The 27,503-nt window shown below is 37.1% G+C and overlaps 1 protein-coding gene across 2 annotated transcripts in view; it reads right to left on the bottom strand.

The window, feature by feature from the left end:
- Positions 1-763: 763 nt before the first annotated feature.
- The window catches only part of LOC113416542 (sodium channel protein type 2 subunit alpha-like), a 61,603-nt gene continuing 34,863 nt past the window's right edge, over positions 764-27,503 (bottom strand). For both annotated transcript variants that reach the window (XM_026674489.2, XM_087949794.1), the window contains exons 15-24: positions 24,216-24,333; positions 22,054-22,208; positions 20,157-20,330; positions 15,457-15,579; positions 10,770-11,039; positions 10,038-10,091; positions 8,630-8,771; positions 6,983-7,083; positions 6,534-6,804; positions 764-5,570 (exon numbers count right to left, since the gene is read on the bottom strand). In XM_026674489.2, the coding sequence (XP_026530274.2) occupies positions 4,393-5,570; positions 6,534-6,804; positions 6,983-7,083; positions 8,630-8,771; positions 10,038-10,091; positions 10,770-11,039; positions 15,457-15,579; positions 20,157-20,330; positions 22,054-22,208; positions 24,216-24,333 (2,586 nt within the window). In that variant the 3' untranslated portion in view covers positions 764-4,392. The remainder of the gene's footprint in view (positions 5,571-6,533; positions 6,805-6,982; positions 7,084-8,629; positions 8,772-10,037; positions 10,092-10,769; positions 11,040-15,456; positions 15,580-20,156; positions 20,331-22,053; positions 22,209-24,215; positions 24,334-27,503) is intronic.

The following is a 27,503-nucleotide window of genomic DNA, read 5'->3' as shown; positions in this document are numbered from 1 at the left end:
AGCTGAATTCAGAAAAAACATACTTCTGTATTAATGGAGAAAGATGAGAGATGATTTTTCCTGGGAATACTAGATAATTTATAAAGACCACCTTAGTGTTACAAGATTGCAAATACAGCATATAAAGGCATGAAAAATAAACACCAAAAGATTAGGAAAGTGCTAAATTAAACTTTCCAAGGGAAGAAAATAAGGATGTATTTATTGCTTACGAGAAATGAAGCACCGAGGGGGCCGGTTGGTCCTCCTTAGTGAAAGAATAATAGATCTGGAGTATTTCTACATTATCTTGACTTGATGTTACCTTGACTTTAAAATTTGGCTTAATCTCTGGATTAAGATGGTTTCTAGGTAATATTTTGAGAAGTTGTAATTATTTCTTCCATGCTAATACAACTACAAGTGAAAAGGTTTATACTAGCAGGATGAAAATTGTCACAATTGCCTAGTAAACCATGAAACACAGTTGAATTCATATAAGAGCAATAGTCTCGGCATTGCTCTTATACTATTGCTCTTCAAACTGGTGCTGTTGACCCTATAGTTCATCTCCGAGCTACGCATTCTCTATTAACTATGTCCTGCTGATGGCTTAAGAAGTGTGAATCTTTGGTATCTATTTGATGTAGCTGGGCCCAATTGGGTAAACAATTGGATCTTATTTTGGTTTGTTTCACTATTTAACACCCTCTCCCCCATCCTGAGACATTATTTTACTTTCATGAAAATTTAAAGTTAAAAAGGAGGACAAAATTAATCAATCCATGATAAAAATGATCAGCTTTATTCTTTTGTCTTGTTAGTAATATGGTTTATAGCTATTTATGCTAAAATATTCTTCTACATGCAATTCATCAATATATATTACTAGTCAATAGCCAAAGTAAAAGAATAGGTTTACTTCTTCCCTCTGTAAGAAACAGACAAAACAAAGATGCCCAGATACATTGGTTTTCATTTTGCTATTTTGTTCTTAAAGAAACAGGACATTTGAATCAGCCTCCAGGGACCAAATTACAGTTATGATGTATCTAACGCAGCACAGATCAAAATGAATACTGCAACAGATGTAGCAGTAGTGAAATTCAGACCCAAGTGTTGGTGCAAGTACAATGAGAACCAAACATTCATTCATATCAGTGATCCAAAGCTCACTGCTTTCACAGGCAAATCACACACGGTCTCTATACATCTGCAATTACTTCACATTCAGATTTGTTCAGCTTTTCTAATTGAAATTGCTAGGAGGTGCAGAAACAAAACGTCGTAATAACAACCTGATTGTCCCCCACCCCCATTGGTATGTTAAAATGTATTATAAAATACCAGTTCAAATAAATAAAGCAAGCATATCAACTGCAAGCTGATAAATCGAAGTGATTTAAAAATAATATAAAATATGCTTTTATAAAAAGTTTTATACATTTATATTTTAAACCAATTACCATGTTCATAGTACATCTTGTTAGTACAGTAATGTTTCATGTCATAGAATAATCAATTAATAAAAATTATACAGTGGTTATATGCAGCATCAAATATAAATAGAAGAATATCTCTTCTTTCAGCTTCAGATACGATTTCCCATCTGACGATTACAAAAAAAGATGAATCAGAGGCAATAAAGGTATTCTGCACCAACAGATCTAGATCCTGCCACTAAAATCCAAATCACTCTGATCAGCATAAATTGCGGAACTTCACTAAATTGTACACATCAGCCCCATTTCCAAGCATGGCATGTTCAATTAATTTAGGATTTCTCTGTTTTCCCTATAAGGTACATAAGGTGAGAAAGCTCTTATCTAAAAGTAAAAAGAATATGTATCAGCTGATCTTTATTTTTTTAAGAAAATCTTCACTCAACTACAGTAATGAGCATTCAACAACTGTATAATGTACCAGAACTGCACAGAGGTTAAACAGTAATTTCTAAAAGTCTTTGCTCCTTTTTCCAAAGCTTCATGGGAAGAAAGTCTTCCTTTCTCCTTGTGAAAAAGTTATGTGGGATACCTTTCCTAAGGCAGCACCTGACATCTGCACTTGTTTTAGACACAACATAAGCATACTATTTATTGAGTGGCCATTCTCAATCTATAAAATATTGAAGAAGCTAATCTAGAATCTTTGCAGCTCTAGATGTGTTGAACAATTCTCTTTCAAATAGTGATGATTATTCAATAATCCTGAGAGCCAGGCTGAAAGATCATATCCAATAAATCTAGAGCTAGTTTGGAAGAAAAAAGAAATGGCATATTTAAATAAGCCGAACGTATAATTTTTTTGGCTTATTTCACTTAATTTATTAGATTGCTATAGCTGCCCATTCCAGAAGACTCTGGATGGCTTAAACATAAATGAAAAAAACAACAGTAAAAACAATTATGACCCACATAAACAAACAACCCTGTTTAGCAAACGAAGTGTGAAATATACTGAATCAGATAGGAACATTTACAATAAAAGGAGAAGAAAAGTTGCCATGTTATTTGATTCAGTTTACCTACATTATTATAAGCTGTATGGAAACTTTATCTTGTATTATATAGCATGAATAGGTAAAAAACTACAAACTTATGCAACCCTGAAATTTGGACAAGTTATGACTCCTTGTTAGTTGCTTACTTTTCCATCATGCATGAGCTAGGAAGTAGAGCATGCCTTCATGCAAATCTGTTATCTCTACATGTGTGAAAATACCAGTAGACTAACTGGCCAAACAAATTCAAGGGATAACTGATGTGCTAGAGTCTTGGGATAGCTCATAAAATACCATTTTAAGATGCTGGACCCCATTGTAGTTGTCGTATTTTAGAATGATGAATGAATGAATGAATTCATCTAATCAGTAAATCCATGAACAAATGGTAAGAGCTAGTCTTACCATCAAATGCAGTGTATACACTGTATGCTATAGTATTGTATTTTAGAATATGTAAATATGTTAGAATATTTATTTTTGATTATTTTTAATAGTTATCTTTTTTCCTGTAGAGGTAGTTACAGGAGAATACACATGAGAATGTAAAAATCCTTTCGGTTTTTGCATTTTGCATTATGTACCATATCTCATAGGATTGAAGACTTTTCCCCTTAAGAAAGTATCACTTCAGAACATATTCCTCTTCTACAATAGGAATATTTGTATGTGTACATACAAATAGAAAACTAAAACATGTGGAAGTTGAAGATCTAGAAGAATTGCCCAAACGTGAGAAACTTAAAAAAAGAAGTTGTCAGAATTGTAGCAGCTAATTCAGATTGTTTTGGGAAGAAAAATCCCACAAAGCTCAATTTAGTACTTGAGCTATGCCAGACACCAGCCTATATTCTTAAAGCACCTATCTGCCTCTTTAAAAAGGTGAGCAGATTTCAGCCCAATTCAAACAGCCAATGGCCTGATCAGTGATAAACTGCAAATAAAGTCTGGAATCAGCAACAGCCAATAAAGAAGATTGGTAGGTCAAGTTGCTGGCTGACCTTCCACAGTGATGGGGGAGGAACTCTTGTTGCTACCTATGGCAGGAAGCAACACATCTTGTGCCTCCCCTCCAGGTGGCCAACCATTTACTGCCCTTACTCTTCACTTCCCAGCTGGGTTTCTATCTTGCTTTCTTCTGGTTCCTTTCAATCATATACGTTCAAGGTCTGAACTTCTAGTTGCTTACAATTCTCTTAAGCTTTTCTTTTCACTGAATTTTAATTGGAAGTCAAGTTTCTTATTTTGATTCCCTCATTTCTTTTCTGGTAGGCTTACTTTTTACTAAGCTTAGCTGGACAATGTGTTGTTTTTTTCAGGGTGAAACTTGCAGGTCTGAAGAATGTTGCAGATAAACGTTGGACAAGCCTACAAATGTCTGACAAGAGTTTTAAGCCTACAATGGTTAAGTTCCCCAATGATCCTATCATTATTATAAGTAACAAAGTTAAATACATATATGTTTATATATATAAATGTATCTGTGAAAAATCAATTCTGTTGCTGGACATAATCACAAACAATGATTTGTGAAGAGAAATACAACTGCACTAACAATTTTGTGAAACATGACGTAAATGGCAATTGAGATGTACACACTGGATACAATTACTGCAGCAAGGGAATATTTTTTGGTTGTTAACACACACACACCACACACACACAAATGCTAATGCATTCTTGCAGCCTATATTAATTTTGTGAATCCTCTTCATCTGTGCAAGCTGGTAAGAATTGTTCTTGTCCTCATAAGTCAACGATAAAATTACAAGTACCTTGGATGCATGACTATATTATGTTGATATAGTAGAAATGGTCAGTTTGGCATAAGCTTCAGCATAATTCCTGTTAGTATCAGCATTATCTTTCCGATGCTGTAAACAATTTGGTGTAGATAGAATTACAGGCCTGCTTCAGGGTTTCTTTCTATAATCCTTGTCATCTTTACCTTTTTCTTCTTTTTCTGACTTTTCTTGTTCATATTTGTCTGGTTTTGTTACACTATCATAGGAAGGAGGTGAAGTTGTGGAGGAACTTCTTTCTGTCTTTTCCAGAGTTAAGCTCAAACTTAATTTATCAAAAGCCATTTCTGTTTTGGAAGGAAAAACGTCCCCATCCCTGTATAAGTATGATGTATTGCACACTGGTTTCCTCAGGCGATAATGCCGAAAGGCTCTCTGAATAACCCTAGCTGACTGCTCCTCAAGTTTCCGTTTCAGGGTGGTGGTAATTGGTTCATAGGAGACTTTTGAGGGATTAGCAGCCATAAACCGGTCTTCCATTTGCACACGAAGGGCGTCCATTTCATCGCTTTCACCCAAAACACGCTTTGTAAAGGCAAATAAGATATCAAGGCAGTGAATTCGGTCACCACTCACAATGGGCAGGTCCATTGCAATTAGTTGAACTTTGTTTGGTTTTGGTATTAGCAGAGGGGGCTCTAGCGAGGCAGCAAAATCAAAGAGTTTGCTGAACTCTATAAACTGTGTTGCACCTGGGTCAAATTTTTCCCAGACCTCATAGAACATCTCAAAGTCATCTTCCCCTAATGGTTCAGCGCTTTCTTCGGTAGCTACGCTGAAGTTTTCCAAGATGACAGCAATGTACATGTTGACTACAACTAAAAATGAGATGATAATGTAGCTGACAAAGAAGAAAATCCCAACTGAAGGATTGCCACAGTCTCCTTCAACTGAGCTTCCTGGATGAACTTTTTTAGGGTCACAGTCTGGCTCCTTGTTGAGAATGGGAAACAGCAGATAATTCCAACCACCGGAAGTGGTAATTTGGAACAGGCAGATCATACTGTTAGCAAAAGTTTCAAAATTGAACATATCGTCAATCCCAGATTCTTTTTTAACGTAGGCGAATTGGGACATTCCAAATATGGCGTAGATGAACATGACCAGGAAAAGGAGGAGACCGATGTTAAACAAGGCAGGGAGAGACATCATCAAGGCAAAAAGCAGAGTGCGGATCCCTTTTGCACCCTTGATTAGACGCAGCACTCGACCAATCCTGGCAAGTCGGACCACTCGGAACAAAGTGGGGGATACAAAGAATTTCTCAATGATTTGTGACAGGCACATACCTAAGGAAAAAAAACAACACACCATGAGTTAAAATTGTATAGTTATATTTTCATACATTTATTGTATATTATTGTAACTTTAAATCAGGAGTGAACATTATTGTAACTTTAAATCAGGATGAAATAACAGACTTGTGGTTTCTTTTATCTGAAATTGTCTCTATCCTCCTTTTCTAAGCCATATGATTGAGAAAACCAGAATAGGACACTAAGTCAATGTGTCCTCTGCACAAAAATGCATCTTTTTTAAAATAGTAAAGATGGGAGAGCTATCAGAAAGGAAAAAAATTTAACGCATAGCACACGATGTACACAATTCATTTTTATTCAGAGTGTTGCACAGAGATCTATGAATTCTGAGAACTTAAAAAATGCATTTGGTCTTTAAATAGGATCCTGAAGAAAGGAGCTTCAATGTTTAAAACTGGAAGATTCTGATTATAATTTTTTAAGATTATAATAAGTAAATTATAGTTATCATCTACTGGTTTAATAATGGCCCTCTTCTGACATATTAACTATCTAAATATTTTAATCTCCTTTTCTATACTTAAAAAGATCTTTAAAAATTTTAGCATGTTTATTACAATTAGTCTTTTTCTATTTGTGACAATTTCTTGGAAATATGAATATTAAAGTGTATGTATTCATAATGTAAGTGAATAAATATATTTGTTTACTCAAAGAAGGGGAAAAAAAGATAAAAGCTATCTCAGGTAGCACCCATCATCTATAGGAATAAATTCAACAATTAATTATGTCTTGCATTAAGAGTAGAGGTTTTTGGTTTGTAGCTGAAATCAAATGAAAGTACTTTCTATGATGTTTTATGCTTTAACAATTTATCTTATACAAATAAATAATTCTAACAGGCTTTGTAAGATATGTCATCAGCACTGCTTAGTAATTTATATCAAATATCCAGAATATTCAAAAGACAATTTTACTTCAAAAGTTTCTTACCTACAATGGAGAATATGACAACCACAAAATCAAATATATTCCAGCCAATAGTGAAATAATAGTAACGGAGAGCAATCAATTTCAGGAGACACTCCCCAGTAAAAATAACAATGAAAATCAAATTAATCCAATATAAAATATCTTCTACAGATTGATCCTGGTCAGCTGTTTCCACCATCATGGTAACCATATTAAGGCAGATAAGAACCATGATACCGATATCAAAGGCTTGTTTGGTTACAAAATCAAAAACGAAGCCTTGTATTTTATTCTAAAAAAGAAAAAGAAAACAATGTTATCTGTTATTATTTCCTGAAGGATTGGAAATCATTTTACGAAGTTATTTTTCAGTTATTGATAAAAGGATACATTTTTAATTTCAGTTAAACAAAGTATTTTACTTCTATCTATTTGTTTTAGCCAGTTAAACAAACAACAAGCATTCTTACTGATGGCCTGGGTATAGGTTTCTGTGGTTTTTTGGATCCCAATTTTTTCATGGCATTATAATATTTTTTCTGTTCTTCTGTCATAAAAATATCTTGACCTCCTAAGTAAAGAAGTAAAAAAAAATGGTTACAACCATTTACCCACAAGGACAAAGCTGCATATGGTAGTTTAAAAAGGGTTAAAAAAAAAAGAAATCGGTTGTTTCCTCAACAAACTAAGTGGTCACAGGTTAAGAAGAGTTCTTCTCATAAAATTTTACTAACCAGTTAAAACTAAACTATGAAAGATTCTCAAAATGAAGGAATGTGGAACAGTGGAATTTTTCAAGAGTTTATATTGCAACTAATGGTTATTATGTTTTCATAAAATGTTCTGGATATAAGATAGAACATAGAAGGGGCAAAATGTATTTTAATACTATATTATTCTGGATAGATAGAATAATAAGGGATAGCACTGAGTTCCAAAAAAATGTTTCCAAGTTGATGTAATAGAATTGTAATGGCACAAATAATTCAATGTACAGGTAATCCTTGACTCACAACCACAATTGAGCCCAACATTTCTGTGCTTAAGTGAGGCATTTGTTAAGTGGGTTTTGCCCCATTTAACAACGTTTCTTGCCACGGTTGTTAAGCAAATTCTTGTGGTGGCTAAGTTAGTAATATGGTTATTAAGTGAAACTGGCTTTCCCAGTGATCTAACTTGTCAGAGGGTTGCCAACGTTGATCACATGATCACTGTAACTGTCATAAATATGAGCCAATTGCCAAGCATCTGAATTTTGATCATGTGACCATGGGGATGCTGCAATGGTTGTGACAAATGGTTTTATGTCTCTTTTTTCACTGCTGTTGTAACTTCAAATGGTCATTTTGTTAAGCTACTATTGTATAACTACTTTCAGCTGAGGATTTTGTATAAGTGTCTTATTTTGTTGGATAAAATGGCTATATTCCAAAATGGAATTAAGAATTTTTAAAAATAAATATTTTAAAGGCAGTAGTCAGAGACTCAACTTTTTTAGTAGTTTAACGGGCTGCATGTAAAAGGACAAGGGAGACGAGAGAAAAGGAGCGCTCTAAAAGTCTTGAAAGGTCTTTGTCCCCATTTTCTTATGCAACAACATAAAATGGAAAACAGTTTTATTTCCTTCAAATACTTACTGAAAAGATCACTACAATATTGAATTTTTGTCATTTAACATTCTAAAATGTTAGCTATGAAAGAAAAATAATATTAACAAATATCTATGAGAAATTATTTTTCCATTATAACAATTACGTCAGTTGTGGGCAGACTTTCAATGTTGAGTGAGCCTACTGCTACAATATTTTCACACACTTTTATGTGTAGCAGTTACTAAAATGTAATATGCAGTTACTAATTGGAAAGAAACATAATTATATTGAGAACTAAACTCATTCAGTAAAACAACTAAAATGACATTCTAGCTATTTAATTATAACAATGAGTATATTGAAGTGAAAACTAATTGTTTAAATTTTATTTATTTATTTATGAAATTTATTTGCTGCCCATCTTGTGTCCAATGGCTGTAGGCAGCTTGAAACATAAAAAAAACATTAAAATCATCTATTATAGAAACACAGCAAATAAAAATGTCAACAGACATTAATGAATACTTATCTTCTTTTTCTGTTGGTTGAAATTATCAATGATGACGCCAATGAAAAGATTCAAAGTGAAGAAGGAACCAAATATAATGAAGCCGACAAAGTAAATATACATATACAGGTTATTCTCATACTGGGGTTGCTTTTCTATCTATAAAATAAGGAGGCATGGAAAAATATTATCCAATGAGCTTTCAGGAATGATGAAGAATTTGTACACTAAATATTTGCTGAACAATGAAATAATCTACAGAATTTATCTTTTTTTTTCTTTCCTAGCATTTTCTCACACATGCAGAGTCCACTTTTGGGGGATCAACTGAGTCTTGATCCATTGGAATTGATTGACCAGTTTGTCACAGCTGTGGGCTAAGGTAGAATCACTGGCCCAAAGTCAGTCAGCTAGCTTTCATGTCTAAGGTGGGACTAGAATTTCTGGTCTCTGGATTTCTAGGCTGGTGCCTTAACTAGACCAAACTATCTCTCTATACAGAATATATGGTTATATCTTGAAATCCATTTTCTTCATTCATTTCCCAGAAAGTCTGTGGAGAAAATACTTTGGATGACATTAAAAGCAGCAAACCAATGCCGAAAGAGGTGCACCTGGGATCCTTCTGAACATAATTCTATATTATCATTAGATATTCTAAGAATAGAGCAGTATGGGGTATACTGGTGCAATAATGGAAGAATCTAGTATTAGCTTCCTTAATGTTCTCTTCAATAGTAAATACTGGAGAGAAGAAGACTGAGAATTCATTTCAGATGAATTGGAAGATAAGTCAAACTAAATCTCAAGCAGTTCTAAAGAAAACAAAATAGCTGCTCTGTTGGTGAGGAAAAGTTCAGCACATGTACTATATACTTTCTCAGTGTTGTTACAACTGCTAAGAGAAGTGAGGGAGATGAATGAAAATTACTCAAAGCTCCTTTAGCAAGGAGTAATGAAAGATTATCTTGTCTCAGTATTCTTGGCTATTAGTGGAGCTCCCCCCAACATGGAGCAGAAAAAAAATTGGAGAAAAGCAACATTCTTTTACACAGGCCTAGTTATCTGGCAAATAATTACTCTGAAGGTCCTATTATTCTTACCAAAAGAGAGAAGCAAAGAAAAAAAGTAAAGTCAAGGAGGCAAAATTAAGGAGATGCTGCTGCTTCTAATTCATAACTCAGGATTAAAAGTCAAATTTCTTCTGCTTGGTCCTAAAGAATAAGCCTTCTAAACTCCAGATTATCTTCTAATATCTAAAGACCAAAACTTTGATGGACAAGAAAGATGTTCAAAGTGTCTGATCACTGAATGAATCTGATTGAAAGCAGTAACATTCATTCAGTAATGTCCCTTTATATAATCTGAAAGCAAAGCAAAATCTACTTATTATGAACACATGGACATTTGTCATCCTATACTTACTCCTGTTGAATCAACAGCAGCATACATGATTTCCATCCATCCTTTAAAGGTAGCCTATAAAGAAAGTGTCAGTGTTGATATATGGCAGATGCTGTTCCATTAAGAGAACTATGGACGCAACCTAGACTTCAAAATGAAAACCTCTATTTGGAATTAAATGAATAGCTTCAGAATAAAGAACTGTGCTAGTCTACAAATGGCCCTGAACTAATTTTAATGGCCAAGTAAATGTTCTGCAATTTTATAATTTAGCACCTGATACTTCCCAAAGATGGCCAGCAATAGTGACTAATGCAAATGCCAATATATTTAGCATCACTTGGATGGACTTTACATAGTTCTTCACTATCCTTATTTTTAACAACCGGGACTCAATTTCACATGTTTCCTTCTTAAAGAAAAATGACGCTGAAGCAAAGCATAAATATGTTAGAACAGAGGAACTGAAACGATGAGTCATGGCTATTCTACACAAGTCACTGAATGTACTGATCTGGATCAGTCCAATGGCTTTCATTTGACAAAAATGGTGAAGATACAGCAAGAACTCTTCCCAAAAAATCTCTGTTGATATGTTGTTCCTACATGCTAAAATATTGCTTGCTTGAAAATAGGGATGTGAATTGATAGGACTTGGCTAATGGCTTCACTTGTTTCCATTTTTCCTATGAAACCATGGACTACATATTTTGATGGAAAGTTATTACTAGTATCATAGTGATAGTTACTTACAACTTGAAGAAGAGAGAGATAGCCAGCTCCAACGTTGTCAAAGTTGACTTTAACATTTCTCCATCTGGCATAGTCTAAAGTCTCACAGACATTTTTAAATGGAACGATTAAATGTGAAATCCTTACTCCATCTGTTTTGTTAACACATTCAAAGAATGTACCAGAAAACAGATTTACACCCATGATGCTGAAAATTAGCCAGAATATAAGACAAACTAGAAGCACATTCATAATCGAGGGTATGGCTCCTACCAGGGCATTCACCACCACCTGGAGAGAGGGGAACAAAAATTGTGTAAAAGGTTGTAGGTCTACATTCCATAGTCTTCTGGCACCTGAAAGATTAAATACATTTATCCCAATACAAAGTGGAACATATTATCTTAGGTTTGCAAAACAGGTAACAAGAAAAAGAGCAATGAAACAGAAATTGTCTGAAGTATAAATATATAAAACTGATAGACAATTCACCAGTCAACATTCACATAACAAACATGCTGATGTGGCCCACCAAAACGCAGCAGCTAGCAAGAATTACTGTTCTCTGTCAGTAGCATGAAAGGAAATCTCAGGAATAAAGAACAGAAATATCTTAAATATTATGTTTCCACAATTGGTTTATGGGGTAGAATTTTTTTATTTTTAAAAAGAATCTCTGGAATTTCAGGGATTGACAATTTATAATGATTCTATTTCTGCAGACTTCTGTAGAGGGATTCTACAGACTCCTCACATCCTGGACATAAATTGTTTCAATTTCTACCTTCAAAACATTATAGAGCAGGGGTCCCCAACCACCGGGCCAGCGGACCGGCACCGGGTCGTGGAGCACTCTTTACCGGGCCGCAAAGAAAAAAAAATAAAAAAAATGGCGGCTTTCTTCGCCTTCGGTGAATGCTGCTGGGATCGGGGATCAAGGACACAAATGAAAGAAGGAGGGAGGAAGCAACCGAAGCCTGTCCTGCTCTCTGGCTCAGCTCTCTCAGTCGCTTTCTCACTCCTCCACCAGCCCAGGAAGAAACTGCTTCAAAGAAGCCGGGGTGGCTTTTCCCGCGCCGCAGCTTCCCAGCGCCGTTCACCCCACCCGCCCGCCCGCCCGCCGGTTCAATCCACAGTGCTCCGTTCTGCCTGCCTGCCTGTCTGGTTGTTTAGGAGCAGCTTCGCTGAGAATAATAACTATTCGCTCTTTTATCAGCGAAGCTGCTCCGAAACGAAGAAGGCAGGCAGGCAGGCAGGTAGAACGGAGCACTGTGGGATTGAACCGCGAGCGGGCGGGCGGGCGGGGTGGGGTGGAAACGGGCGCCTTCGGGGAAGCTGTGGCGACAGGAAAGCCACCCCCGGCTTCTTGGGCTGCTGGAGGAGCGATAGAGTGACTGAGAGAGGAACGAGGCAGACACCTGAGGGAGGGAGGGAGGGAGACACCTGAGGGATGGGGCTGAGGGAGGCAGGGCCGAGGCGCCCTGAACTCAGGTGGTTTGCTGGCAGACGTTTATTACCCGACTAGGTAACAACATCAGATGTTACCTAGTCAGGTAATGAAACGTCTGCAAGCAAACTACCAAACTCGGATCTCTCCCCCGGTCCTTGAAAAAATGTTTCTGCTTGAAACCGGTCCTGGTACAAAAAGGTTGGGGACCACTGTTATAGAGCATTGCACACCAGAACAAGTAAGACACAAGGACAGTTTTTCCCTGCACGCCATCACTCTGCTAAACAGCTAACTCCTACAATATTGTCAAACTACTAAGACTGTATTACTATTATTCTTCTCATCCTTCCTATTATCCACCTCTTTCTATTTAGGATTACAACCTTGTGGCTTGCATCTTTATGATTTATATTGTTTTATTTAGTTTCATAGTATGATTTGATTGCTTATTTAGTATCCTATGACTATCACTAAAGTATTTCTTATGTACACTGAGAGCTTATGCACTAAAGGCAAATTCCTTGTGTGTCCAATCACAGTTGGCCAATAAAGAATTCTTTTTTATTCTATTCTGTTCTGTTCTATTCTACATCTTTGGACTGATTTGTCAAGAAAGTATGCAAGTTTTGCAGTGGAGGAGGAATTCATCTGAGCTAAATGCATTGATAGGGCAAAGAAGCAATGGTGGAATAATGAAATACTCATCCTGACATCCTGATTCATACAGAAGGAATGGTGGGATTTGCACTGTGAGGCAGGATTTATAATTTTTTTGTTACTATGGCTTGTACCAGGAACCTATGATTTTAGCTTAAAAAGAGCAACAACATCTTCTGAACAAGATAATGAAGATGTGATGAAGGGCAGGTATAGTAATATAGTACTTATGAAGACAAACCAGAAAGGAAAATGAACATGAGCCGAAGAAGTCAGAAGGATGGGATGGGATGCAAATGAAACAGATAAATCAATGACTATAGAGTAAGAAGAAAATCTGGCATTAATGTTTTCCAGACTAAGACTTGGTAAACAATGGAATCTTAAAATGCTCAGAAAATGAGGAAATAAATGTGAGTAAGCAATGTTATGCTTAAAGATTTTCTGATGTTTTTTTGCACATTTGTGTAGCTTTTTGAACTGACCTAATAAAGTCATTGTTCTGATTCAGTCTTGGATATTTTTTTGATGGGCAGATTGATTTTTGCGCAAACAAAATATCAGTAACAGTGTCACTTTAATTTGCAATACAATGCCCTTTCAACTCAATCCAGCTGTTTTATTAACAAAAGGATACCAATTGAACAAATATTATAATATCAGGATATCAATCCACAGTATACATACATACATACATACATACATACATACATACATTTTCTTATGTTTTCGCGGGTACTTACATGTATGGTATTCAGCTTTGTTCGTCTGGACGAACACAATACAGAAGCCTGATGATGGCAGATGAGATTCTGCCGAAACGTTGCTACAACTTTAAAAGCACAACTACAATGACATGGGAAAATACCCGAACAAAGCTGAATACCATACATATATGTGTGTGTGTGTGTGTGTGTGTGTGTGTGTGTATTATTCAGCTTTGTTCGGGTATTTTCCCACGTCATTATAGTTGTGCTTTTAAAGTTGTAGCAACTTTTCGGCAGAATCTCATCTGCCATCATCAGGCTTCTGTATTGTATATTATATATTGTATTGACAATACAGAAGCCTAATGATGGCAGATGAGATTTTGCTGAAATGTTGCCACAACTTTAAGAGCACAACTATAATGACGTGGGAAAATACCCGAACAAAGCTGAATACCATACATATAAATACCTGTGAAAACTTAAGGAATATGTATGTATGTATGTATGTATGTATGTATGTATGTATGTATGTATGGTATTCAGCTTTGTTCGGGTATTTTCCCATGTCATTATAGTTGTGCTCTTAAAGTTGTAGAAATGTTTCGGCAGAATCTCATCTGCCATCATCAGGCTTCTGTATTGTGTTCGTCTGTATTGTGTTCGTCTACAGAAGCCTGATGATGGCAGATGAGATTCTGCCGAAACGTTGCTACAACTTTAAAAGCACAACTATAATGATGTGGGAAAATACCCAAACAAAGCTGAATACCATACATGTAAGTACCTGCGAAAACTTAAAAATCTCTCTCTATATATATCTATATCTATATCTATCTATATCTATATCTATATCTATATCTATATCTATATCTATATCTATATCTATATCTATATCTATCTATATCTATATCTATATCTATATCTATATCTATATCTATATATACATTCATATAATCAAAGGAACCATCTTCATCTTATTTCTAGTTATAAAAATGAATCAACCAGAAAGACTCCGTGATGTTATTCACACCCTTTTCACATAGTTCAACTACTGTAAAGAGAGGAGGTGAATATAGGTGAATATAAAGAGAGGAGGAGAAGATAGGTAGGAAGCTACAGCAGGTTCTAAATGTGGCCGCCAATTTGGTAGCATGGAAAACCTATTACTGCAGAATAATTTTTATTCACAGTTGTTGCGATGCTTGCCTATACGCTTTCACAGGCAGCTCAGTGTGCTGGTTATTAGATTTAAAGCTCTATGCAGCCTGACTAAAGACTGCCTGATACAGGTAGCCCACAATTGAGCCCAGAATTTATGTTGCTAGATGAGAAATTTGTTAAGTGAATTTTGCCCCATTTTATGACTTTTCTTGCCGCATTTGTTAAGTGATTTGCATTTGCAATTGTTAAATTAGTCACATGGTTGTTAAGGGATTCTGGTTTCCCTGTTGACTTTGCTTGTCAGAAGGTAGCAAAAGGAGATCTACATGACTCTGGGACACTGCAACTGTCATAAATGTGTACTTGTTTTTATATGCTTTTTTTTCTTTTCTTTTTTAAATTACAGCTTGTTTGGCAATAAACAAAGAGGTGCAATCTGTTCTAGGATTAATTTACGTCGCCTTATGTTGCCATTTTGCATAATGTGTCTCCCAAATGGTTCTAAGGATAGCATTAAAAGAACAATGCATTTGGCTGTAAAAACTATTCACCAGAACGACTGTGGCTACGTTAATCTTCTCTGCAAATCTTTATCCTTGTTACAGGGAATGTTTCTAATCGTGGAAAAGCCAAACAGCAGATAACTTCACCCAACAAATATTCTCCAGAAATCCCCAACGAGTCAGCATCCATGGAACATCTCGTTACCAATAATTGTCGTCTTACTTACCCTCATTCCTTCAAAGCGGGATAGGGCCCTTAAAGGTCTCAAAGCTCTCAGGGTGCGAAGTGATTTAATAGGACCAAGTTCAGAGTAGTTCAAGGCGTTGGCAATTAAACTGACTAAGGAAACCTGTTCAAAAACAAAAAGCACTAGCATATCAAAATCATGTCACAGAAGAATTGCTGGGGAAAAAAAGGTATCCTGTTTAAAAACATAATTAACAAAAAAGACTTAAATGATCAGACGGATTACCAGATTGAAGTGTCTGGACTGAATGGTTTAGATATTTAACCTATATTTAGTCTGCTTTTCACCCTGGTAGAATTCAAGGCAGCATACCAATAGAACTGTATTCTTTTTAAGCAAACTTACTGCATTAACTGTTCTAGACCAGTCTGTTTTTACACATTAATTGTAATGTGTGCCTTTGGCATAAAGCCATGTTGGCCACGTGACCACGGAAAATGTCTGTGGACAATGCTGGCTCCCTTTGTTGTGGTCCGCTGGTGGCCTGCGGAGCTGGCAGCAGAGTCAGACAGTGGGGAGGAACATGGGCCAGTTCTGGAGTCTGGGGAGGACTCGGACAAGGGATCTGCGTCCGACACAGAGATGGGGCCAGGGCCACTGAGAGTTATGTGCTGACTCCAGATCCTTCAGAATCTGACATCAGCGAGGCAGAGGAACAGGGGGAGCCTGTTCCCAATGTGCACTTGCACAGAACTGCCAGAAGGCAAGAACAGTTATGACAAAAGGGGAGACTTGGGAGTAAGGCTTGGAGATGATTGGCCCCTCCCATAAGGCATAAAGGAGGAGCAAAAGGACATGAGCCTTTGCAGGAAACAACTTTGTTCATTCTGGTCAGTCTAAAATCTGAAGCTCTGTATTGACTTTGTGCTCCATTTGGCCTTGTACAGCTAATTGGCAATTTAGTCATTGGCAGCATTTCAAGATGAAGATGGGTGCTTATCAGCCTTATCCTGAAAGACTGTGGCAGATTTCTGTTGGACTATTCATAAACTGTTTGGGACTCATTACGGGCTGTGAATGCATATAATTCACAGCCGTTGAAATAAAATAAAAGGTTTTTGGGAACAGTGGGTGATTGTTACTGTCTCAGGAAGCCTTGGTCAGAACACCCTTGGCCAAGACACAGAGATGAGCACTGCGCCCTAAAGTCAGATATGACTGGACAGGGAAATCTTTATCTCTAAATCAGGGGTCTTCAAACTTGACAGCTTTAAGACTTGTGAACTTCAACTCCCAGAATTCCTCCTCCAGTCGTGTTAGCTCAGGAATTCTGAGAGTTGAAGTCTTAAAGCTGCCAAGTTTGAGAACCCTTGCTCTAAAGAGTCACCTTTATTTCCAGTTGCCAGGCAGTATGAAATCTTTATATACAAAATCAAAAACAAAAAAATCAATAATAATAAAATTAACAATGACACCCAAATTTAAGATTACTTATTCTCTCTCAGCCCTGGGGAAGATGCAAGCACAAAACTACTTCCTAAATATGGCTAAATTCGACATCATATTTGTCTGTGAAACATGGCTCAACGCATCTCTTCCTGACTCCATTACCACAGTAAGAGACTATCATTTTTACCGATCAGATCGTGAAATTCGTAGAGGAGGTGGTGTTGCTATCTTCTATAAAAAGTCCTTAAACTAAAAAACATCCAAGTTACCCAGGAGCTTGCTCTTCCTGAGACCATCATCTGTGAACTATCCTTAAATATCACATTTCGATTCTTACTATGTTACAGAGCCCCTGATTATGACATCGAACATGCAAACAAGCTAAATTCACTACTAACATGGGCAACATCCTGCCCAAACATTTTTATCTTTCTTGGTGACTTCAATCTACCTCATATTAACTGAACCCTAAACGAATGTACAACTGAACCCATACATGCAGCCTTCTACAATGCTGTAACAAATCTGGGACTGGAACAACTAGTAACCAACAATACTAGACTTAACAACTGCCTCAATCTCATCTTCTGCAATAGTTTGAATTTAATTTACGGAATACAAACTAAAGAACCTTTTTCCAACAGTGACCACAATATGATTGACTTTTGTCTCAACATACCGCCCACACAAAAATCATCACAATGATGTAATCCCCAATTATAACTTCAAAAAAGGCAACTATAATCTTATAGACAATGATCTCTCATCCCTTGATTGGCAATCTCTATTCACTGGATGCAATACTGTAGAAGACCATTACAACATATTTTTACTTGAAGTCAAAAGATTCATCAAACTATATGTACCAACAACAACTCCCAAAACAAACAAACAAACAGATTACCCATAACATTAAGGAAACTTCAATCCAAAAAGACATCACTCTGGCGGAAAAACAAATCTGGTCACGTTGCCAATTTCAAAAGCCGATACAAAAATTTATGCCACCAGATAAAGACCGAATGCACCAATTATCACATTAAACAAGAGGAAAACCTTCTATGCACCAATTCCACCTGCGCTTTTTACAATTTTGTAAACAACAAACTAAAAGACTCAAGGTCCATCCCACCCCTGAAAGGACCTAACGGTAAAGACTGCAACGATGACACTATTAAAGCCAACCTCTTTAACATATTCTTTGGCTCAGTATTTGTAAACGGCAATGGATCATGCCCAGTATTTCCTAGCCTAACCACAGAAAACTACAATGATCTAATACATATCGATTTTACAGAAGACAATGTTGAAAAAGCACTATGCAATCTTAAACCATCTCTATCTATTGGACCGGACGGAATATGTGCCTACTTCTTAAAAAAGCTATCCACTGCCATAGCTGAACCTCTAAGCATAATCTTTGAAAAATCTTTCAGGACCAGCTCCTTGCCTAACCTATGGTCACAAGCCACGGTCATCCCCATCTTCAAAAAGGGAGGCCCCAGCCTAGTTGAAAATTATAGACCAATCTCCTTATGCTGCGTTACCTGTAACATCATGGAATCAAATATTAACCAATCCATCATCCTCCACTTAATGACAAACAACCTACTCTCCAATAAACAATTTGGTTTCAGAGAAAAACTATCCTGTCATCTGCAACTCTTACATTGCAAAAACATATGGACTACACAACTCAATCAGGGCAAAGCAATAGACGCAATCTACATAGACTTCTGTAAAGCCTTTGATTCAGTGGTACACGACAAACTACTCCTAAAAATAAAATCTTATGGTATCTCTGAACAACTGCATAACTGGATAGAAGCATTCCTGTCAAACAGACAACAAATGGTCAAAATTGGGAGTGTCCTATCAAATTCTGTACCTGTCAATAGTGGTGTCCCCCAAGGCAGTGTTCTAGGACCAGCTCTCTTCATACTCTACATAAATGACCTCTGAGATCATATTAAGAGCAACTGCATTCTCTTCGCTGATGATGTAAAGCTGTTCAATACCACAGACAATATTGCTCCCCTACAAAAAGATCTTGACTATGTATCAGAATGGTCAAACAAATGGCAACTTCAAATCTCAACAAATAAATGCTCTGTCTTACATATTGGCAAAAAAAAATATCAGAAAATAAAATACAGACTCAATAGTCAAGACCTTGTTGATGATCCAAGCTCTGTAAAGGACCTTGGAATACTCATCTCTAATGATCTAAGTGTTAGACCCCACTGTAACTACATAGCCAAAAAGGCATTAAGAGTTGTTAACCTAATCCTACGTAGCTTTTTCTCTGGTAATATCACACTACTAACTGGAGCATACAAAACATTTGCTAGACCAATACTCGAATACAGCTCATCAGTCAGGAACCCACATTACGTATCTGATATTAGCACAGTTGAGAAAGTCCAGAAATACTTCACAAGAAGAGTTCTCCACTCCTCTACTCGTTGCAGAATACCATATCCCACCAGACTTGAAATTCTAGACCTAGAAAATCTAGAACTACGCTGCCTTCGGTCCGATCTAAGTATGGTATATAAAATCATACATTGCAATGACTTACCTGTCAATAATAATACTTCAGCTTCAACCATAACAACACAAGCACACACAACAGATACAAACTCAAGGTTAACTGCACCAAACTTGATTGCAGGAAATACAACTTCAGCAACAGAGTGGTCAATGTTTGGAATACTCTACTTGACTCTGTGGTTTCTTCCCCAAACCCCCAAAACTTTAAACTTAGACTGTCTACTATTGACCTCACCCCTTTCCTTAGAGGTCGGTAGGGGGCGTGCATAAGCGCACCTACGTGCCTACCGTCCCTGTCCTATTGTTTCTTTTATTTTCTTATACGTACCCATTTCATGTATTCATAACTATGTATATACTTATACATATTACCTTGTGAGTAATTGACAAATCAAATAATAAATAAAAAATAAATAAAATCTGGCAAAAAAAATCTGCAGGGATTTATTCAGGCAATCACCAGGTGTCAACACTGATTCAAAGCATTCCCCACTCCCCAAGACAGAAAATATTAGGAGACACTATGTGAGAATACAACACACGTGCCAAATGTGACAATCTGACAATTTTTTAAAGAAGTTCTCTTTTAAAATAAAACTATTAATATTGTTTAAAAAGTTTACATTATGGCGACCGATGGATGCCATTGTGATTGCTCTGGTGTCAAACACAATCACATGCTGAATTATTAGTTTCAGACTAAGGCATTAAGGTAAGTACATGGAATCAAGACTTACGTCTACAATCATGAAATCCAGCCAGCACCAGGCATTGGTGAAATAGGCTTGAAAGCCATAAGCCACCCACTTCAGAAGCATTTCTAAAATAAAGATGTAGGTGAAGACCTTGTCTGCGTATTCCAGTACGGTCTTGATAGTCTTGCGCTGCTCAATGTATATGTCTTCGAAAGCCTATGGATTAAAATACTACAACAAGTAAGGTCATGAAGGTAAAGGATTAAAGACGGAAAAGGGGAAAAAAAGAGAAGGAAAGGAAGGAAGGAAAGAAGGAAGGAAAAAAATAGAAAAGAAAATACCCCCCACCCATATTGTATTCCATATTTCAAAGATTAGTTTTGCATTGATTTCTATCTCAATTATATTTTGGATAGTTGTATTTTGTTATTCCGTCAGGATTCTTTCTGCTGTTTTGTTAAACAACACAATGTACTATGTCGTAGGCCCTACTTATGAACCACCAGACTTATCTGCCCCATTATAAAATACTTCCTGTATTTCAGAGTCATCAGGACAAATCTATTTGCCCCAGTTGCTTTGGGGCCTTCCCACATTTGTTCCAATTTACTTTCTCTATCTGTCTATCCAACTTAGTCTTTTTCTTCTACCTCACCTCCTCTAATGTAATAACTCGTTCCTCTCATTCTCCTCTGCCTATCTTAACATTCAGTGACAAAGAAGCTCCTTTTGCACATTATTTCTATTTAAAAAAAAAATCAGTGTGGAACAGCAGGCAGGGCAATGCAGGCTAAGTTGTAGCTCTTATCTAAAGAGGTAAGTTTAAGACATCTGGTAATAATTCTGCTAGCTTCATTCAGAGAAACCTCTACTTTCCCAGTGTGTGCTGATTTACACAAGATTGGGCAGGCATATTCGCCTGCCAAGTAGCAAAGAGCTAGAGCTGTTGTCTTAAGGACTCTTGGTTTGGCACCCCAGGTAAAGCTTATTAATGAGCTATACCTGGATCAGCCCATCATATGTACTTAACAGACGACATTTGTATGAATGGCTTTCATATACATGCTGCAGACATCCAAAGAGATGTGAAACAATGGGTAAAGAAAGTTTTCTGAAGCTCTTCATTGCCATCTGGTGGTTATGTAGATTTTGAGCTCATAGTATATGAAACTCTGCAAAATCCTCATAAATGTCAAACTAATCATAACTGACATTTTATGTTCAATGTACCACAGCACAGGACTTTAACAACCATTTCATATTCTCAGAATTGAACAGTGTTAAGAGCCAGATCCCTTGAATTTATCAATGTTTCCAATATTTATTGGTATTTTAATGAGCTTAGATAGAATCTGTTTGAATTGAGGCTGGTTCTACCATATCCTTTATAATCTATTCAACAACTTCATGACAGAAAACTAGGAGCTTAGAGACTTAGAGAAATTTTGAAAGCTTATGTAGATACTACAGAGAAGATAGAAAATTGTGGCCAAAACAGTTAACCTCAGCCAAATATTATTAACAAATAATTATTTGGATTATTAAATGAAGCAAAGCAAAAATAAATGAGAAATAATAAAGCTACAAGAGAACATCTGGAAACATGATAGCTATCATGTGATTTCATATGTCTCCACATTATATAAATTAAAGCTTCCATTTGATGCTGAAGTGACCACTGATAATACCAGACAAGTTTTCCCCATAACTAGGGTGTCACCATAAACGTTTTCCTTCTTGATGGTCATGTACTCAATTTCACTTGTATAAATATCAAGGTTGCCCTCCAATTAGTCTACTTATTTAATTCACAAGCAACAGAACTTGCATGTGAAGTAATGTGGAATCCTGTTGTAGCACAAGCAACAGTTATCCTAGGTAACTTGATTATCCTACAATTGTTTTGTTTACAGTTGGATATGGAATACATTCAACTTACCAAAGCACCACTGCTTAGAAGAATCATGAAGACAATGAAGGTTTCAAACCAATTGTGTTCCACTATCTTAAAGCAAGTTTTGCGAAGGTTCCACCAGCATTTGCCTTTCCCAGACTCTATATTGATCTGACAACATCTGAATTTCTGTACACAGCCTAGAAACCAGAATATTTGCATTAAACAAACTTAACAGCCCTAAAAAAAAGAACCATTATCTATGATAACATCATCTCTTTATAGCAACCCCTGCAATTTGTTTCCAGAACTGGATTTTGCACATGGAAAGGGTGAGTTTCTATTAATTGACAAAATGCCAATTCAACAAAAGTCTTAGCAAAAAGAAGGGAAGGAAATAATATTTCAGATTCCACTACCTCTGCAGGTTCCTGGGCCACCTTCTACACTGTTCTTAATCCCGAAACGTCCCGAGTATGTGTGCCAAATGTTGAAACAGAGTCCTATTGTGATGACACAAGCTCTGCCCTTTACGTATATGCGTTCTATAGCTGCATATACACACTGTAAAAGGGCAAAGCTGGTTTCACCACGGTAGAGTGTTAGTTTCATCACTTTGATCAAAGGAACATGTCTGCAGATGTTGTATCTGAACCCCAATGGTTTGGAATAAATTTTCATTAGGTACAAATAGGAGCCAAAGATGCCAATGGGATTTGTTTGTTACTACATTATTTCTGCTCATTAATTTCTGGAGTCTTTTCTTACATTTTTTACATACTCCAGAGTCATGGATACAGCTTGTCAGCACTCAATGTATGAATAAAAAGATGAAAGAAACAATACAATCCCCTTGATAACTTGGCTCCTCTTTGAGGGAAGAAGATTATGATGAAAGTAATTTTCGCCTGTTCATCTTTAAATCAGCATTAGACTCATTTATCTCAGATTCACATATCCAGTTAAATTTTATAAATCACTAGTACTAAATTCAGCATGCATGATAGATAATCGTCAACATACATGGTCAACATATATCGTCAACATACACAGAATTCAATTTGGAGAGCTAGAAAGGTTGGCTCACTCAGGTTTCTTCTAATCTGGGAGGGATTCCTCCTAAAGATCTGGGGAATCTTTAAGAATCCACAGGGAAATAATCTGTTCAAATGGTCACTGTGTGTGTGTGTGTGTGTGTGTGTGTGTGTGTGTGTGTATGATTAAAAAGTCTACTTGTTTGCTTTGTTGTCTGGAATATGTTTTACTTTTCCATTTGCAGGCATATAGCATTTTTTCAATACTCCAACTGCATTATTGATTGCAAATTATGAGGGATAAACGGCATGTATTTTCAAAAATAACAGTGACTGAGGTTGGCAAGGCCAGAGCCCAAGGCCAGACAGGACTGTTACCAAATCATGGTACAGGTGCCCTCTGTGTCCACAGTTAAGAAATGAGCAACAAAAAGTTCATTACTATGTAAGGAAGGGAAAAAGATATACACAGTAAGATATAAGGTTTAAGCTTTGTGGTTATAAATAAAAGGCTTGACTTTGCAGCAGCTATATTCATTATTACAGCTTCTTAAAACTGCATTAAGCAATTTAAGCCCCACTCTTGACAATTGCGCTTTTAGCTTCTAGAAATATGCCTCTGCACTTACACTGTCATTGTTGTTGCTGCTGCTGCTGCTACTACTACTACTACTACTACTCTTCAGAGGTTGTTTTTTTCTTCCTTTTTTTGCATTCTGCTTAATCACATGAAGAAAATGAATCAACAGGAACCTTCTTCCTTTGCAATCTGTAAATAGCAAATTTACTATCCATATCCTGGCAAGCGAAAAAACCATCTATAACTTAATTCTCATTTTCTAATTCCCAAAGTTACTGTCAGTCACATCACAAGTGGGCCTGGAGTCTGAATCTTTCATAAGCTGGCTTTTTTTCTTTTCTTCAGAGGCTAAGAAATTGATTCCATAATAAATGACTGACACATAACCTTTCAGTAACTAGCCAGAAAAGATAAATCAAAGTACACAGCAGTGAGAAGATAATTAATTCCTGGTGGTATCATATACAGATTAACAAAGTACATTTTGGCTGAAAGCAAGGACTGAAAAAGGCAATTATTTGCAATTTTCCCAAAATAAATTCACCATGAATACACACCATCACCACAATAAATTTGGTCCCTTTGATACATACCATCAGTAAAACAAGGTTTTGGTTGTGGTGGGCCTTTTGCTGCGGTATCAGATTCTTTGTCTCCCACAGATGCTAAAATAATAGTGCTACCTTCAGTGGAGCTGCATAGACTTGTTTTCTGCAAATAAAATCCCACAAGGCATTTTAAAGAAAACAATACTTATTCTGAATGGAAGTTAGGCATGCAACTGTGATACTTTTCAGGGATAAGCAGATTTCAAACTTAAGGATGACCTACCACCGTTTACAATATTAGGCAACACAGTATCAAGAGTAGAGTCCTTCACATTTGGTTCTATTATCTCCGAGGACTTGAAATAATACCTAATATTAGAACCATCATGAAAAATGCACAACAAAGAATGTTCTTCCTGCGTTAACTCAGGGGAATTATTGACTCTGTCATTTGTACCTCAGTAACTGTCTGGTTTGGCACAGCAACCAAACAGGACAGGTACAACGGATAATTAGGACTGCAGAAAAAACAACCATAACCAGCCTGCCTTCCATTGAGGATCTGTATACTAAACGAATCAGAAAGAAGGCTGAGAAAATATCTACAGACTCCTCACAAACTGGACATAATCTGTTTCAACTGATCCCCTCAGGACGCTGCTATATGGCATTGCATGCCAAAACAACTAGACACAAGGATAGATTTACCCCCTCCCCCCAGTGCCTTCACTACTTTTAAAAACGCTGTTGGCCTCAATCTGGATCAAGTTGTGTTATAGCCATTAGTAAATGGTCCATTCTGTTACTCTTGTTAGTCACAATCCCTTTAAAAAAACACACCACTTATGTCTCAGTCAATGGTTTGGATTTACATTCAGCTCTTCCTGATATACACTGCTCAAAAAAATAAAGGGAACACTTAAACAACACAATGTAACTCCAAGTCAATCACACTTCTGTGAAATCAAATTGTCCACTTAGGTAGCAACACTGATTGACAATCAATTTCACATGCTGTTGTGCAAATAGAATAGACAACAGATGGAAAGCATAGGCAGGTAGCAAGACATCCCCAATAAAGGAGTGGTTCTGCAGGTGGTGACCACAGACCACTTCTCAGTTCCTATGCTTTCTGGCTGATGGTTTGGTCAGTTTTGAATGCTGGTGGTGCTTTCACTCTAGTGGTAGTATGAGACAGAGTCTACAACCCACACAAGTGGCTCAGGTAATGCAGCTCATCCAGGATGGCACATCAATGCGAGCTGTGGCAAGAAGGTTTGCTGTGTCTGTCAGTGTAGTGTCCAGAGCATGGAGGTGCTACCAGGAGACAGGCCAGTACATCAGGAGATGTGGAGGAGGCCGTAGGAGGGCAACAACCCAGCATCAGGACCGCTGCTCTGCCTTTATGCAAGGAGGGACAGGAGGAGCACTGCCAGAGCCCTGCAAAAGGACCTCCAGCGGGCCACAAATGTGCATGTGGCTGCTCAAACTGTCAGAAACAGACTCCATGAGGGTGGTATGAGGGCCCGACGTCCACAGGTGGGGGTTGTCCTTACAGCCCAACACTGTTCAGGACGTTTGGCATTTGCCAGAGAACACCAAGATTGGCAAATTCCCCACTGGCGCCCTGTGCTCTTCACAGATGAAAACAGGTGCACACTGAGCACATGTGACAGACGTGACAGGGTCTGGAGACGCCGTGGAGAACGTTCTGCTGCCTGCATCATCCTCCAGAATGACCGGTTTGGCAGTGGGTCAGTAATTGTGTGGGGTGGCATTCCTTTAGGGGGCCGCACAGCCCTCCATATGCTTGCCAGAGGTAGCCTGACTGCCATTAGGTACCGAGATGAGATCCTCAGACCCCTTGTGAGACCATATGCTGGTACGGTTGGCCCTGGGTTCCTCCTAATGCACGACAATGCTAGACCTCATGTGGCTGGAGTGTGTCAGCAGTTCCTGCTAGACAAAGGCACTGATGCTATGGACTGGCCCGCCCATTCCCCAGACCTGAATCCAATTGAACACATCTGGGACATCATGTCTCGCTCCAACCACCAATGCCACGTTGCACCACAGACTGTCCAGGAGTTGGGGGATGCTTTAGTCCAGGTGTGGGAAGAGATCCCTCAGGAGACCATCCGTCACCTCATCAGGAGCATGCCCAGGCGTTGTAGGGAGGTCATACAGGCACGTGGAGGCCACACACACTACTGAGTCTCATTTTGACTTGTTTTAAGGACATGACATCAAAGTTGGATTAGCCTGTAGTGTTTTTTTCCACTTTAATTTTGAGCGTAACTCCAAATCCAGACCTCCATGGGTTGCTAAATTTGATTTCCATTGATAATTTTTGTGTGATTTTGTTGTCAGCACATTCAACTATGTAATGAACAAAGTATTTAATAAGAATATTTCATTCATTCAGATCTAGGATGTCTTATTTTTGTGTTCCCTTTATTTTTTTGAGCAGTGTATATCTCCTGTTATCTGCTGAAAGGCCCAAGCTGCTCATAAGAACTAATGGACACTTCAGATTAATATATGACATGGGTGCGGATACCTGAGCAAAGCTGGTGATAAAAATGGCATGTCCCGTCTGCTATATGTGCACTTACATATTGTAAGGTCAGTTTGCCACTTCTTATCATGGAAACATTTTGTTTAACTGAAGTTTTGTTTAAGTTCAGTTGAGCTAAGGAAAACAGTGCTAAAATACTGAACAAGTATCACAGATGATAAATCATTTTTTTTCAATACAACCAAGGCAACACTGAAATCTTTACAGTGAAAGATAAATTAAAATAAATTGCATTCCAATTGGCTCTGTTTTGCATTCTTTCTTGCTGAAGAAGCACAAATGTGTTGATTTTGACACATTTTAAAAACTATTTGTTATTTTGGTACACATATAGATATAGATATCCAGATTGTTCCTGGGGGAAAAAAATCAGATTGTGACTATATTGATTTCATATCTACCAATCTTGAAAACATCATCACATATGTAAAAGTGATTTAATGTAGCGTTCTGGGCAAAGACGGAACCGATTCAAACTGGATAAACAATCAACATATATGAGTTTCCAAAATAAAGCAAATTAGTTTTGGTAATGGTATTTTCCAATCTGTTGCAATGTTATTACCATAAAGTATAACATCAGAAATGAGTTCAACGTGACACAGCTGAATGAATATAATGAACGATGGAAGCATATTTAAAACAATATAGGATCATTCACACCAACATTGCTGCAATACAATTTCCTTTTTTTAATTTGAAAGATACAAAATAGAAGTTAACAGAATAAGATATATTTTTATTTTATTTTTTAA

This window comes from Notechis scutatus, chromosome 1 (assembly GCF_049901735.1).
Source record: "Notechis scutatus isolate UNSWTSFEM ecotype Mainland chromosome 1, rNotScu1.2, whole genome shotgun sequence".
Taxonomy (NCBI): Eukaryota; Metazoa; Chordata; class Lepidosauria; order Squamata; family Elapidae; genus Notechis; species Notechis scutatus.
This window is presented reverse-complemented; position numbering and strand designations above follow the sequence as displayed.